Raw genomic sequence first — 14,213 nt, 5'->3', positions numbered from 1 at the left:
GGGAGGTCCTTGCAGATTTTTAGCTACTTCTGTGTCATGTGTTTAAATATCAGTTTTTGAGGACTTAATTTTGTATAAATCTTTTTTAATTTCCTTCCCATTACTGTACTAGTGGTTCCTAAAAGTAAAAGTTAGATTTTCTATTACATTTCTTTCTATTATGGCATAACATGTTGATGCAAATCCTGCTGCTTTTGGGGATTCTCCAAGTGAGGACCTTCCTTTCCTCAAACCTGCTTTGGGAAGGGGGTTTGACTTGGCATCATGGAAAACAGCATTTAGTAAATATAACCTTAGAATCCTGGTTTGAACCCAGAAAAGCCTAGAAAGTTTTATATATATATATATATATATATATATAAAATACAGGGGAAAAAATCAGAAGTGGGGAGCCACATCCTGGCCTCTCGTTACCCTTTGCAATCTAACATGGCCCTTAGCAGCCTTGGCCCCTGGAGACCCAATAATTCGGAGTCTGGGGCTACGGGAGCACGGCCAGTTGTGGCAAGGAGCAATCGCCACGCAAGGCGGGAGGTGTGAGAAGAGAGGCAACGACATTGTGGTCACTCAATATACAGGTGGGCAATTGTTAGCCTTATCGCCGCTCCCCATTAATTATTTTAATTATTCTTGTAGCTGCGGCGCAGCAGAGATAGGGGCTGACTTTAGCAAGGGTTCACGCCCAGCGACAAGGTTTGCTCCCAGATAAGTGTGCGTGCACAGCAATCTCCCGCATTAATCATTCTCTTAAAGTGACCTGTTCTTGTTTGTTGTTGCATTAGGCTGTCATGTAATTTACTGGTGGACATGTGTTTGCGCCGTAGACACCCTGTGCGCGAGCAGACCCTGGGCTGATAACATCTCGGCTTGACACCTCCCTCTCGCCTGGAGCTCCCTGCTGCTCCTCCGGCTTCTCCCACCCTGCTCCTCCGCTCCTGCAGAGTCCTGCTTACTCCATAATCTTTGTTTATTCGCCGTCCTGGTGTTTTGTTCCATGACCTTTCATTCTAATGGGTTGCACAAGGATATCTCTGTTTTTCCGGTCTAAACTGTGCTAGTGGGTCCTGCGTGAAGCAAAGTCGTCGTTAAATACGCTCATTAATTTTTCCCATTCTGCAGCAGCAATTCGGAGCAGCTTTGTCTTTTGTTCTAAGCCCCTTTGGTGCATCCTATGTATTTCCAAAGTTGCACTTTTGTGTGAAGCCACAAGTCAAGGTGATGGTTTACAACTTACTGAGCTGTTCCTGCTTGCCAATGTTCTCAGCAAACTGCCTGTGTGCTTTGGGGCATCTGCCACCAGAATTGGTAAAATGATGCCCCTGAAGGGAATGGCATGTGGCAGTGGCTCATCTGCTTCCCGAGTCCTAAAATGTCACCTCGGTGGTGCTTGCAGGTCTCCCAAGGGGGATTGGGCATCCAAGTAGATTAGAAATTATTAAAAACCTATAAGTTTCTTATCCTTGTCAGAAAAGTGTGTGGGGAAGGAGGCTGAACAGCCCTTTCCTGTGCTGCACATGTCAGCCCAGCTCTCGGACAGGCCGAACGCCCCTCAAAGGACAACAGTAAGACAGCCCTTCATGGGGTGGAGCTTGCTCGGGTTCTTACTGTCGCCTGGGGCTGGCAGTGTCATGCCTCCCATTGTAAGGGGAGTTCTTCTGGGAGCATTTTACGTGGAAAAAAAGGGGGCAGTTATTACTCAATGGGAAAAAAAAAATGAACTCTGGATTTCTTCCTGTTTTTACTGGAAAAAAGTCCACAGAGGTAACCTGATGATTTGGCAGCGTTAACCCTGAAGCATACTGCAGGCACGTTCTAGAGCAGCATGGTGATTATGCAGATAGGCTGTTAAGCTGAGAAGCAATATGCCCAATGCAGGCCCCGAGGGGGGTGCGGGAGGAGAGCACCGTGTCGCTGACCTCCCTGCTTCGTGTTTGCGGGGCTGCGGCTCGAGCCCTGTTTACCCTCCTGCCCCAGCTGCTGGCCTGCCCGGTGACCCGCTCCTTACTGTCACCTTTGACTCTGGCTCTCGGTGCCATCGCCATGGTGTTGGCGTCGCCTTTGCAAGTCGCAGCTGCTTAACACATTGCACTTTAACTGCTGTGTTTGCAGGGCTCTGTTTGCCCTCCTGGTTTGGGTCAAGCGAGATGCGTATCATGCCGCTCTGCGCGCAGAGTCCACTGCGCCTCTGCTCTCCTGCTGCTAACCCAGGCCACTAGCGAGCAAGGCAAGATGAAGGGCATTGGTAGGAGGGGAACTGCGGGACCCAAATCTCCCTTTTGGATTCAGGGTAAGGTGATGGTTCAGTTTGAGGAAGAAACTAATGATCTGAAAGCTGACAAAAGCCCGTTCTGGCATACGCTGTTTCTCAGGAGTCCTGCTTTGACTGGTCGCATGACATTTGCTGAGGTCATGCTGGTGTCCCAGGTCACATTAATGCTGAGCTGGGATCTCACAGGTTAAAAATACCAACATACTTTTACCTACACCTGTGTCCGTGCAGCTTTCAAAGCACCAAAGCTTGAACAAGCAGCCTCAACTTCCCATCCTTCCTTGTTGCAAAAACATCTCGGACAATCTAAAAATATATTGAACTTAAGCGTAGATCTGTCCAACATTTTCTTTCAAAACGTTTAAATAGTGCAGAGTGCTTTGTAACTCCATCCCATCAGATGCAGTAACACAAAATGTGGGGACAGCTAATAGAGGAAAGTGGTAGAGGTCAGAGGAATAAATGAGGATGGTGAATAGTCTTTGAAGAGGAGGTATTTTCAAGTCCCTAAGACATGATAAAATTTACCTAAGCACCTACGTATAAATCAAGCCATAATATACACATTTGTCAGAGTGCCCCCAGAACCCACAATTACTGTGTTCACTATGCACAAAACTGATGTAGACCCTGAGCTTGAAATGCTGCACAAAAGCCCCGAGACTGCTGCACATGGAAGAGTTAGAAACTGTATCCTGCTCACCTCAGCAGCACTTCTTATCCCTTCTTGCCCAGGAGAAGGGTTCGTCGGGAGAGCTTTTTCCTGCCTGAAAATGCCAGTTACAGAGGTTTATATGAGACATTGTGTTGTCAGCTCGTGTTTCGAGTTACGATGCCATTGACAGGATGGTTTATGATGTCAGGAGACTTTTCACCCTGCAGTGAGTATTTCTGCAAAGGTGCCCAATCCTGTGCGACAGTACCTGTCAACGGGGCCATGAAGTAGCACTGCCGACATGCTTAATGCTTTGTTTTCCCCAAACAACTGCCAAGAAGCTCTTGGCCATGTTAACTGTAATAGCTGTGGTTCACTCAGAAGCCTGCTCCTTAAAGTTGGGTAAGTGTTCGGTTAAATTTTGACGACATTTAGCATCATATTAATTGCATTTCTCTAATTACTACCGATTGGAAGTCTTATTCAGAAAACCCTCTTGGCAGTAATCCTTCTGGTTAGATAAAATGGTGAAACTGTGAAATAAAGTGAAAAAGCAGCTAGAAGAAGTGTTGTTGGAAGAAGTAGAAATCCTGAACAACTGTGGTGAAATTGTACCAGCCTTTGGCATGGGAGCTCTTAACTCCAAAAGTGTCTGTCCACCGTCCACCAGTACAAACATCCACTGACAGTCTCCCTCTGTGCTGACAGGCACCCAGGAGGAATAATGTGCTTTTTCTTTGCTATCATATTATGTTATATTATATTGTATTCAGCAAACATGAGTGGTTATGGTCCCAGATTTCAACTTAACTTTGCTAGTTTTATAAGCAGGGCAGAAAAGTTGCTCCACATAGTATATGCAAAATAGAAATAATAAAAATAGCACATATATAAGTGCTAGCATTATATCTATTTATCATTTATATTCTAGTTGTGCCTAGAGGCTGTAATCTATTATGCCTCATTTTTTGACTATATGAATACCTATTATTCATTCTTAAGATCACTGCCTTCTGTACAAGATAGATGGTAATTGAGGCTGAATGCTACAGAAGATAAAAAAAAAGATGTTCTTTATTCTCTAGCTTTGGGGCCAAAATTGCTGGTTCTCCTTTTTCTCTGCCAGAGTCACCACTGGCTGATGCTCAGGACTTCCATTGTGGTGGAGTGATGCTTGCCCCTAGGGGCATCAGTATAGGATTTCTTGGAGTGTTTGATGTAGCTTCCATAAAATTATTTTTAGCAAATCTGTAGTTGTTTATACAACTAATAGATCTTTAACCAACCAGAAAATCTCTTAACTAATATTAATAATGGAGCTTTGAATTAAGAACTGTGAGTTCCTTCCTTGCCTGGAGCAAGGGTCTGGAGATATCAGCTGTTTTAATGCACTTGATATGAGACAACCTCGTATTTGTTGCTATTGTGGAGATATGTGTTAAAAGAATAGCTCTAGGGATCCTTTTGCATGTGCACAAATTTAAGTTACGGTTATCCTTTACATCAAACTGTATTTATGCCTTTTTTCAAAGAAGCAGATAAGAAGTGGGCTCGAGTGAAAACAGGAGCTAAATGGTGAAGCCACTCCACACTGAAGGAGAAGTTAACAGCAGAAGTGTGTATTAACACACTCAGTCTTTTAATCCCACTGAGAGCAGTGGAAATATTTTTCCAGTTTCTTGAGGAACATCTTAAGCATGTGCTATCCTGCTGGTTCTTTTACTGGAAGAAGTCAAAGGGATGTTGTACCTTATATCCTGCTTATTTTTTCCCAACATATCTGCACTACCGTTAAGTTATTCCTTTCGATATTCCTGCAGCCTTGGAGGTCACGGACCCAAACTGCCAGCTGTGCTCTTTCTGTCCTGCATTTATAGGATCCAGGGTACCACGTGGGAGAAAGCCCTTATGGGACAGCCGAGGCAAAGGAGAAGCTTGGGCAATCACGGGAACTACAGTCACACTGCTGCAATTCCCCTGTTCCTTGAGTACAGAACAGGGCAATAGAGACATTGCTGGGATGAGTGTTGCTTGGAAATTTTTTTTCTGAAATAGCATCCATTCAGTTATATGTTTCGTGCAAATTTGTTCAGTCTTATTCTAGAGGCTTCTGATGCGGCTTCTATTTGCGAAAATCTAAGATAAATGGCATATAGTAAACCATAGGAGATTTATGATAGTGTTTTAGGAACTCAGCCATTCTGTACCTGGTGGGACACAAAAGGGTCTGTCTGAGCAATCTGGTCATTCCAAAGGTCCCACAGCCCTGCTAGGGAGGAAGACTTGGAGCAGGGATCTTCCCTCCTTCTCCAGCTCTGCACAATTGATGTTTTTCATTGGGCCTCAGCATCTCTCAAGGAGCGGGACAGGCCAGAGGCAACACTGGGGCGATGGGGAGGGCCCGCGTCCCTCTGAGCAGCACGCGTCCTCGCCCAGGGAAGAATGCTGGGTGCAAAAAGCAGGATTTGACCCTCCTCAGCACATTAAATTATTAACAACCAATCGTTATGTCTGGCTAACTTTTGCAGCATCTATTTTCATCTCTATCTTGGCCATTAGAAATCCGATCTGTCAACGGTGTTTGTAAACTACAGTAACTTCTTGACTGGGCGATCAGCACTAAAGACCTTGAAAAATTGGCAGAAGCTCTTGCTCTGTGAAAACATTGAGATCAATAAAGCAAATTGATAAATACTGTTTCGGCGAATATAGCCTCTTGAATTAAATGCTCGAACACGTAGCAGTAACAGATCGTTCCAGTTACAGAGCATCATGCTCTAAAAGCAGTATGGTTGCTGCTGTGAAAGAGAGATTATGTGAAATGTAGTTGATCCTAATAGCTTCTGCCATAAAAAAGTAGCCTGTGTCATATGGGGATCTTGAGTAACTAAAGTGAGAGGTTACCGGAAAAAGTCAACCCTTAAATTGCAGACAAAGAGCCGTCGCGGGCAGCCATATTGCATCATCGGGATACCTCACGGGCGGTAGGAATGAGCTGTTCTTCTGCATGTCAGTGAAGCAGCAAATTGAATTCTCATAATATGTTTTGAAGATGAGTCTTGTTAGGTTTGATGAGGTGGAAAAAGAAGCGAGATCGCTGGTTGTTGCCGTGCGCGCTGCCCTTGGCTCCGTGCCATGGTTAATCTTCCTAATGGCAGCGCGCTTGTAGAGCCGTGCGGTAGCAGCTACGCGTCTCGCCTCAGACCAGCACACCAAGAGAGCTAGTCGAGAACTTCCTCTTTGGGTATGAAAGCTCTTTTGTGACAATCCCAGAAATCTCATTTTAACGTACGTACCTGGAAAACAAACTCAGTCGTTCCTGAATGCGTTCAGCAGTGAGCAGAATAAAATGCAGATGTCTTTAGTTTAAGCACACACACACGCTTATACATACATATATATACATACATACATATATACATACGATAGTTACAAACCTAGTGCTTTATCACCTTTTATCACTTTTTATTTCAAATGTCTTTACAAAACACACCATCATTGGTTTTGCCTCTGCCACCTCATTTTCCTCAACTCACCTTGCTAATTCCTTAGTTCTGAGGAAATCCATAGCCATCACTTCCCTTGGAGAAAAGCCTGTCTTCTTGCCAGGTCTTCCTCACTGTCAGCATGGACATCTGTGCAGGCCAGTTTGGTGTCCAGCTGAGGAGATCCCAGTGCTCTGCGGGGAGCCCGCTAGAAAAACATCCATTACCTAGGCCTCCTGCTTCATCTTCTGACATGGTCGTGTCCAGTAACCTGCTGTGCACTTGAGTTCATGTTGAACTGATTTTCATATTTCCCTATATAAATATTTGTTGCCTTTGCACACACAAAAATGAGAGGTGAGAGTTTGAAACAGGTAGATGTCTTAACATGTTAGTTTGAAATGGGGTTGTAGGGAGAAGAAATAGGGATAGAAGACTTCATGAGACAGAAAGGAGAAAATAAAGGGAAATAGGTTCTTAAAAAGAACTGCTTTTTGCTAATTCGGTTTTTAACCTAGTGTTGCTATTTGAACTCGTGGCATTGGGGTGGTTGCTAATGGTCACAATTCTGATCTGTTCCCAGTTACCCATACAGTGAAGACTCCAGCCAGGGAAAGCAGTACATGAACACCAGATGTCCAGCGTGGTGCGACAGGATTTTGATGTCACACTCTGCCAAGGAGCTCATCCTTAAGGTAAGCACAGCCCTGCACCCCTGCTACTTCGTCCTGGCAGTTCTGGCTCCAGCAGAGGCAGGTTGGGCTGGGAGCCCATGAGGCAGCTCACAGACCCCTGCTGGCCCTTGAGCAGGGAAGGTCCAGCTTCCCTCCGCTTTTGGTGGTGAGAGCTGTGCCTTTCCCAGGGATATCTGGGATCCCGGGTGGGCCAAATCGCCCCTGCAGAAACCTCTCTCACCACCAGCTGACAAGGGAGTCTGTAGCAGGAAGGTTCATCACTTCAGCACATCAGTTACATGCCCAAATTTGGACATTCCTTTACAGTTTCATAAATATTTCGCAACCCTTTCAGCACCTGTGGTTCCTCTGGGGATCCGAGTCCTACAGGTTAGGTTAACTCGGCAATGCTATAGCCAAGCTTAAATGATGGAGATGCAGTGCAGGAGCCTTCCAGTTCTCTGCTCCTCTCCACTTTCTGTTCTCCTTGGAAACACTGAAGTGGGTGAACCAGTTATGCAGCCCAACATGCACTGCGCTGCTTTTCCTCTGTGCTCAGTCTCAGCACCTGTCCCACTTGCACTGGCAACCGGTGTCCTGGAGGTCCTAGAAGACCAGGAATGCATCAGGAAAGCAGAGTTTGATACAGGGAGGTCACCCTGCCTTTCTGCTCTGAGCTCAGTATTCCCAGGCAAGGTTGAATGTGCTGTAGCATTTGAGCACTGTTGCTCCAAGCCGTCATTGTCTCATGTCATCCAGCTACCTTGTGCTTACAGCATTCCCGATGGTGAGAGTTGTGTTCTCCAGAGCTGCCCAAAGGGCATCTGACATGTCGCCTGGTTTCCCTGCATAGCTAATACCGCTTAACATGGGTGAATTATATCAAATAGTCTTTGCAAATAAAATCATATCCTACAGCTTCATGGCATTCCTTTTTTGTTTAACATAAAGAAACCCTTGAAACTTGCTTTTCTGGAGTTTGTAACCTTCTCCCTCTCTCTCTCATCAGGGTTATTTATCTCATGATTAGACTGTTTGCTTTGCAGTATGTAACTCACTGAAAGGCTGAGAACACTTTTTCCGTAGCTACTCGAGTTTCAGTCCAGTGCACTTCCTCCCACGTTTTAATGTACATTGTCTGCATGGTATCTTGAAGGTTCTGCCAAAGTTCTAGATGAGAAGACCTAGCCCATTAGCACACAAAGTGTGAACCGTTGGTTTTGAAAGTCACCTCTGCAGCATGCAGATGGGTCTGTGAACTGCAGCGTGGACCGTGTGTCACCTCTGGAGATGAAAATTTGTAATAACATCTCAAGCACGTTTGCATCCTTCTTTGACAAAATGGGCCATGTAATTGGTCCAAAAATAATGAATAAATAAAAAGTATAACTAGCCTGGACCTGCTGCCTCTTTGGGAGCAAAGCAGAGGTCCTTTTGGTGATGCCCAAGGCCTAGAGGGTGCTCAGGAGCTTCCTGTCCCAGCCTCCTGCACTGACGTATGTCTGAATGGGCCTCGTGTTGGAGTGGAGTACCTTTTTAATTAAATGATTGCCATTTTAGTCATCTTTTTTCAATCATTGTGAAAGGAAGGTAAAGGAAACATTATGCTGATTGATATGCAACAATTACAATTATAATACAGCCAAACAATGCATGCATTATGCTGTTTAATGAAAAAAACATGGTGAAACCAAGAGTCTTTCAGTAGGAGCAGTGATGTCAAGATCAATGTTACTTGATCTCATGTAGCAGAAATACCATAAGCAAAAGTGAGGTTCTCCCCCAAAATATTACAGGTTGCACTCGGCGACATGGAATTCCTGGAGAACAAAGGATTAAAACCATGGAAAGAGTGACCAATGAGGGCAGGTTTCCCTTTGCAGCCATGAATAAGGAGATAGAAGTGTACACAAAGGCTGGAGCAGTGTAAACAGTGCCAAGGGAAAGGAATTTTTGTACATTATCTGCGGGGGTATAACTTGGATATAATGGAAGAAAACTAAACACAGGAAAACAAAGGGAGTGCGCTAAAGAAATTCCCAGTCACAAGGTCAGTTAGCCCAGTGCCTCCTCTCCTAGGAAGAGAAGCCCGGATACTTGAGTGGTTCAAAAAAATCTTTAAAAGGGCAAATGATTTCGTCCTGCAGTTTGGGGCATCTCCAGAGCAGTGCATGGAAAATTGCAGATGCAGAGGAGAGCAAATCCGCATCAGGGTTTGACTAACAGCACTTTTACATGAGTGAAGGAGTTAACTGCTGTTACTCAGCTCAAAAATAAATTGAAATTTTGAAGTTCTGGCCCATTAAAACTTAATGAAAATATTCAATAGAAAAAAAAATGTTGAACTGATAGAGGAAAGGGAAAAATGACTTTACTTTTTTTTTTGTGATTTTTTATACAGTAAGCCATATATGCTTTGCCTTTGAAAACTTATTACAGAGGTTTGTGCTTTGAACCTTTAAAAATAAATGCTGAGACCCACAGCACATTTTAATTAACTGATCACAGTATAACAAAGTCTAAATGTTCATCCACTTTTTAAATAATTTTATTGTAGCTAGCTATTGAAAATTGTTTGCGTATAATTATTTGGCCATATTCATCCTTCTTAAAAGCAGCTGAATAATTTATTTTTCTGTCTCAGGAAATCTGTGTTTTATTTCAAAGGAAAAATGCAGTAGGTCTGCATTTTTAGCCCCACTGAAAGAAAGGAGAGAGCACCAATTGCGACGCTGCGCGTTGAGCTGCACGCACGGCATTGCAGATTGCACAGACATGGGCTGTAAACAGCTTTCATGCAACATCATCTATCATGCTACGGTCGGTTACCTCACCAGCATGTTATTTTATGCTTCCTGAGCCCTAAAACACCAAAGGTTGCCCACTGCTAGGGAGCCGCGGTGCTGCCTGGTAGCGTGAAGTAATGAATGCGCAGCCGAGTGTGCATTGTTTCTGCTTGTGCCCCGCTGTAATTTGTTTATCTGTCTAAAGATTATGCAGTTGAAAATCCACAATTTTATGCTGCCTTTGTAAATTATCAAGTCGCTTTTGATGAATGTATCCTCACTTCCAAAGCTAGTGACATTATAATCTTGAAATATTGGAAAGTGCTCATGCATACGACGCAGAAGGTTATGTTTTTATATTTTTGGCAGACAACCGTTCTATAAAGTAGATCTGACCTTAAACTTCCTTACTGCATTAAAGGTAATTCAGTTTTAACTTTATAGTCCTAAATGCTGCTGTTTATAGAAAGTTATTGCCCAGTCAAACTTGACTGATTACAGATGAGAAAGTCTTGACTGTTTCGGACAAAATAAATTAGTATTGCAAACTAGTTTGCATCTGTGATTGTATTAGAGTCTTGGGGTGTGCGGATCCTAGATTTAACTAGCTACAGGAATTATTTAGCATAACAAGAAATTGTCTTGTGTGCCTAAGTATTGGTATTTATTCCTGGAGTACTACATTAGTCACATATTTATTGCAAGTGTCAGGAATATGAATACCTTTTATTATTCATTAAGCTACAAATGCTAAAGAAGTCAGTGTTTTGAGGATAAATTTTGGTGTGGAGCAAAATGAAAGCAATTGTTATTGTAGGCTGGAGGAGTGTCATCTTTGATGCTGATTTTCTTAAAATCCTTAATGCTGTTTTCGGATGGAGGAATGCCTCTCCTAGGAATGATAAAAGATTGCAGCCATAAACTGTAAACAATTAATTCATGTCTCTGAACATTTAACATTATCTGTATGAGGGAAGAAAATAACCTTACAGGGCAATATGGATTACGTATTATTCGAGTAACAGCATGCATCCCGCATAGTTTAGTAAAAATTCTTTGTTGTTCTTAAAAAAAAGGGGCTGCACCAAAGTCAATAGCTACAAAAGGCTTGAATGCAGCCATAAATGATTAATTTAATCTGTACAAGCATGAGTCACTAAAAGTTTTTAAGGTCCCAGAAGCACATAGTAGCCACGGTACTTTCATGATCTATTTTATGTGAGCAAATCGCACAAGTTACTGAAAGCAAGACTGGATGTGAAAATTCATTCTGTGTGGTTTTTCTCCAGAGACATCAGGCAAAGGTCTTAATATGCCCCCATTTAGAAACCATTTTCAGCTATTTACATAAATTATTTCTATATTTCTTTCTGTTTCTGTAATCTGGAAAATACTTGAATTCTGACTATCTCTTCTTTTTTTTTTCTTTCCTTTAATTAGTCAGAAAATGATGAGAAGATAGTAATATATGACCACATTGGGCCAAATGTCTGCATGGGGGATCACAAGGTAATTAAATTTTACAGCATTAAATTTACTAAGTTTGATTAGGAAGGAGAACGTTTGCACTAGTTTCTGCTATTTTTATATTCAAGCCTATTAAGTGTATTAAAAGTTCATATTTTTAATTTACAGCTCAGCTTTGGGAATGTTTGAAAAAGTTGATTCTACTGAAATCAGTACAATGCATTAGAATAGATATTGTGTTATACCAGATAAAGCACAGGATGATGTGAGCTGGCAGGGAGATACGATACAACCCAAAATGAATAGAAACAGCTAAGTGTGCCCTTACAGCTATTCCCGTGAGGTATAAGTATTTGCATTGGGTTATCAAAAGTGCTTCCAACATACAATTTTAATTAATACGGCGCCTGACTAATTATTATTTAAGCGATATATTAAGCAATATATTGGCAGTTCCATATTAAAGTAACTGGTAACAAAAGGAATATTGACTTATATAAACAGCGAATAAAAAGAAGTAGAAAGAATTTTAGAAACGGTCGTCTATGCTGAAGGTGTCAGACTGAAATCTAAATTAGAAATTAAGCAAAATTGGGTATTTGCTTTCTTTGAAAAATTCAGCAAAGAGGCAGGAGGTGGCATCTGAAAGCACCTGTAGCATTTTATGGTTTATAGCTATTGAAAAACTCACCTAGAAACTTGCAGAAAGTTGCAAACCGTGCATCAATTTTAACCCATCCATCCCAGAGGCAGTGCTAGAGCTCTTGAAAAACAGTTCAGTGACAGATCACGTGTGATTAAATACATGCACTGGGGTGCATGAATCAAAATGTGCACACATATGCACATGTTCAGTTCCGCCGTTCTTGGGAGAGCGGGCGCAGTTTTTCCAGGGGTTCGGTGCAGACGCCCTCCCGGGGCCGCCGCGGGCCCGAGCCCTGCGGGGCCGCTGCGCTTGCAGCATCCGCGGCACGTGCACCCTGGCAGCGTTTTGTCTGGGCTGTAGAGGAGTTTTCTCGTGTTTATTACTGATTGTAAAATAAGTGTTTGTGTTTCCCATGTGTAACTTCTATTTTTCCCTACCTTGCTGCAGCCTGTGTTCCTGTCCTTTCGAATAGCCACTGGGGCAGGTAAACCTATTGCAAATGTGCACAAGTGTTGTGTCGTGCAGTGATGTGGTGGTAAATATCAATTTTTTTCCCTTTCCGTTTGCATTTTCTACATCATTTCCCCTGTGTTTATTTTTCCTTTTAAAAAAAAATGCCAATTCCGCAACAGGAAAAAGATGCCTCCGGAACGAGAAGATTTTCCGTGCGACCACACTGTAGCAAGGAGGGAAGGGAAGCGCAGCATGCTGAGATACATAACCACAACAGCCGTGTTGGTAAATCGGGTGCCACATTTTAGACTGCTGATCGTACACTATGCTTCAGCATCCGGACTTTTGGAGAGAAGCCTCACATACCTCACTGTCTTGTATGTTCATGTGACATCGAGTAGAAACGTGGAATTATTTTTTTTATATATATATGTCACGATTCTGTTGCCAAAACTCTAAATAGACAGCAGAGATGTTATGTATTTTAGATTTCACAACTTTCAACTTTTAATAAGTGTTTGTCAATGTGGAAAAGCTACTTCAGCGTATTATAAACTTTTAAAGGTGTCATGCCTAACATTATATATCTTTACCACTTTGGGGTTTTGTACATTGGATTGTATAGATAGAGATATCGATGGTTTTAAATGGTGTTTTCTTTGTTTTGACCAAGGCTTATGGTTTGTGTTTTAGTTTTAGTATTTTGTTTTCATTTTTATAGATTTTTTTTCTCATATTATTTACTATACTGCCATGTTACATGGTTTTTGAATCACACAGCAGCTGCTTTCTATACCTACATATATATATATATATATGTGTGTGTGTGTATATATATATATATGTATGTATGTTTGTGTATATATACACAGATATATAAATAATTTATAAACCTGACCAAAACTTACGCTAAATATACTTTCCAATATGAATGCTTGAGAGTGCCATATCAGCAGTTAGTGTTGAAGCCTTAGCAGGTTTAGTTAAGTGTACATCAATAAATAACATTTATATATTACAAATAATATATAGCAGTGCCATTCTGGATACAGATATATAGCATACTATATAGCACATATATTAGCAGTTTCACTTTGTTACTCCTATAATCCCTTCTTTCTATGTAATATTAGGGTTTGAATGTGAAGTTCTTAGGTAGGTATGGGTGTAACTTTCAAGAATTTTGTAAACCGTTTTTTTGTCTGTCTTTTGTTACTGTTTTATGGTGCCAAGTATTCTATATTAAAACAATAGCAACACGGGAGAAAAAAAAGTAATAGTCTGCTTCAGGTAGCAACTGCATTGGACACGGGCTGTATTTATACAGTGTTAAAGGAAAAAGGAAAAAAAAAGTGTATTTTTTCCTGGTTAGTAGCTCAGTGCAACCTACAATATAATCTCATTATGAACATTTTTCTCCCACCACTAAATACAACATTAAAAGGTGATTAGAGAGTCTGTTGATGAAACACAAATGTATGTTTTATTGATTTAATTTAGAACACTACAGAGTTCATGGACTGTGTGCTGGCATTAGATTGATGCTTGATTTTGGTGTAAATCACTACGGTTGGAAGGCGGGAGCGCTGCCCGCGGCCTGGACCCCAACCCGGGCGGCAGCGCCCGAGGCCTTTAGCGACGAGTGCTCCGTTCTCAAGCAATAAAACTGATCATGGTGAACCTGGCTGCCTCTGTCCCTTTCCTTCGGGCGTGGGGGATCGACGGGAAACTGCTAAATTGTGAAAAAAAAAAAAATCTCGTTTTTAGCATCTCTCAAC

The 14,213-nt window shown here is 42.1% G+C and overlaps 1 protein-coding gene across 2 annotated transcripts in view; it reads left to right on the top strand.

The window, feature by feature from the left end:
• INPP5A (inositol polyphosphate-5-phosphatase A) overlaps window positions 1–14,013 on the top strand; it is a 173,548-nt gene extending 159,535 nt beyond the window's left edge. The window contains exons 13-16 of one of the 2 annotated variants that reach the window (XM_088520021.1): window positions 6,993–7,104; window positions 11,310–11,378; window positions 12,430–12,466; window positions 12,615–14,013. In XM_088520021.1, coding sequence (XP_088376147.1) covers window positions 6,993–7,104; window positions 11,310–11,378; window positions 12,430–12,466; window positions 12,615–12,664 — 268 coding nt within the window. In that variant the 3' untranslated portion in view covers window positions 12,665–14,013. Of the gene's footprint in view, window positions 1–6,992; window positions 7,105–11,309; window positions 11,379–12,429; window positions 12,518–12,614 lie in introns of both variants that reach the window. The other variant, XM_088520022.1, reaches the window with a different exon arrangement.
• The last annotated feature ends 200 nt before the right edge of the window (window positions 14,014–14,213 follow it).

The sequence above is a fragment of the Tinamus guttatus genome, unplaced genomic scaffold (genome assembly GCF_059628265.1).
Source record: "Tinamus guttatus ecotype Peru unplaced genomic scaffold, ASM5962826v1 Tinamus_guttatus_pri_ptg000079l, whole genome shotgun sequence".
In the NCBI taxonomy this organism is placed as follows: Eukaryota; Metazoa; Chordata; class Aves; order Tinamiformes; family Tinamidae; genus Tinamus; species Tinamus guttatus.
Note: the sequence above shows the minus strand (reverse complement) of the source record. Positions and strands in the feature narration are given on the sequence as shown.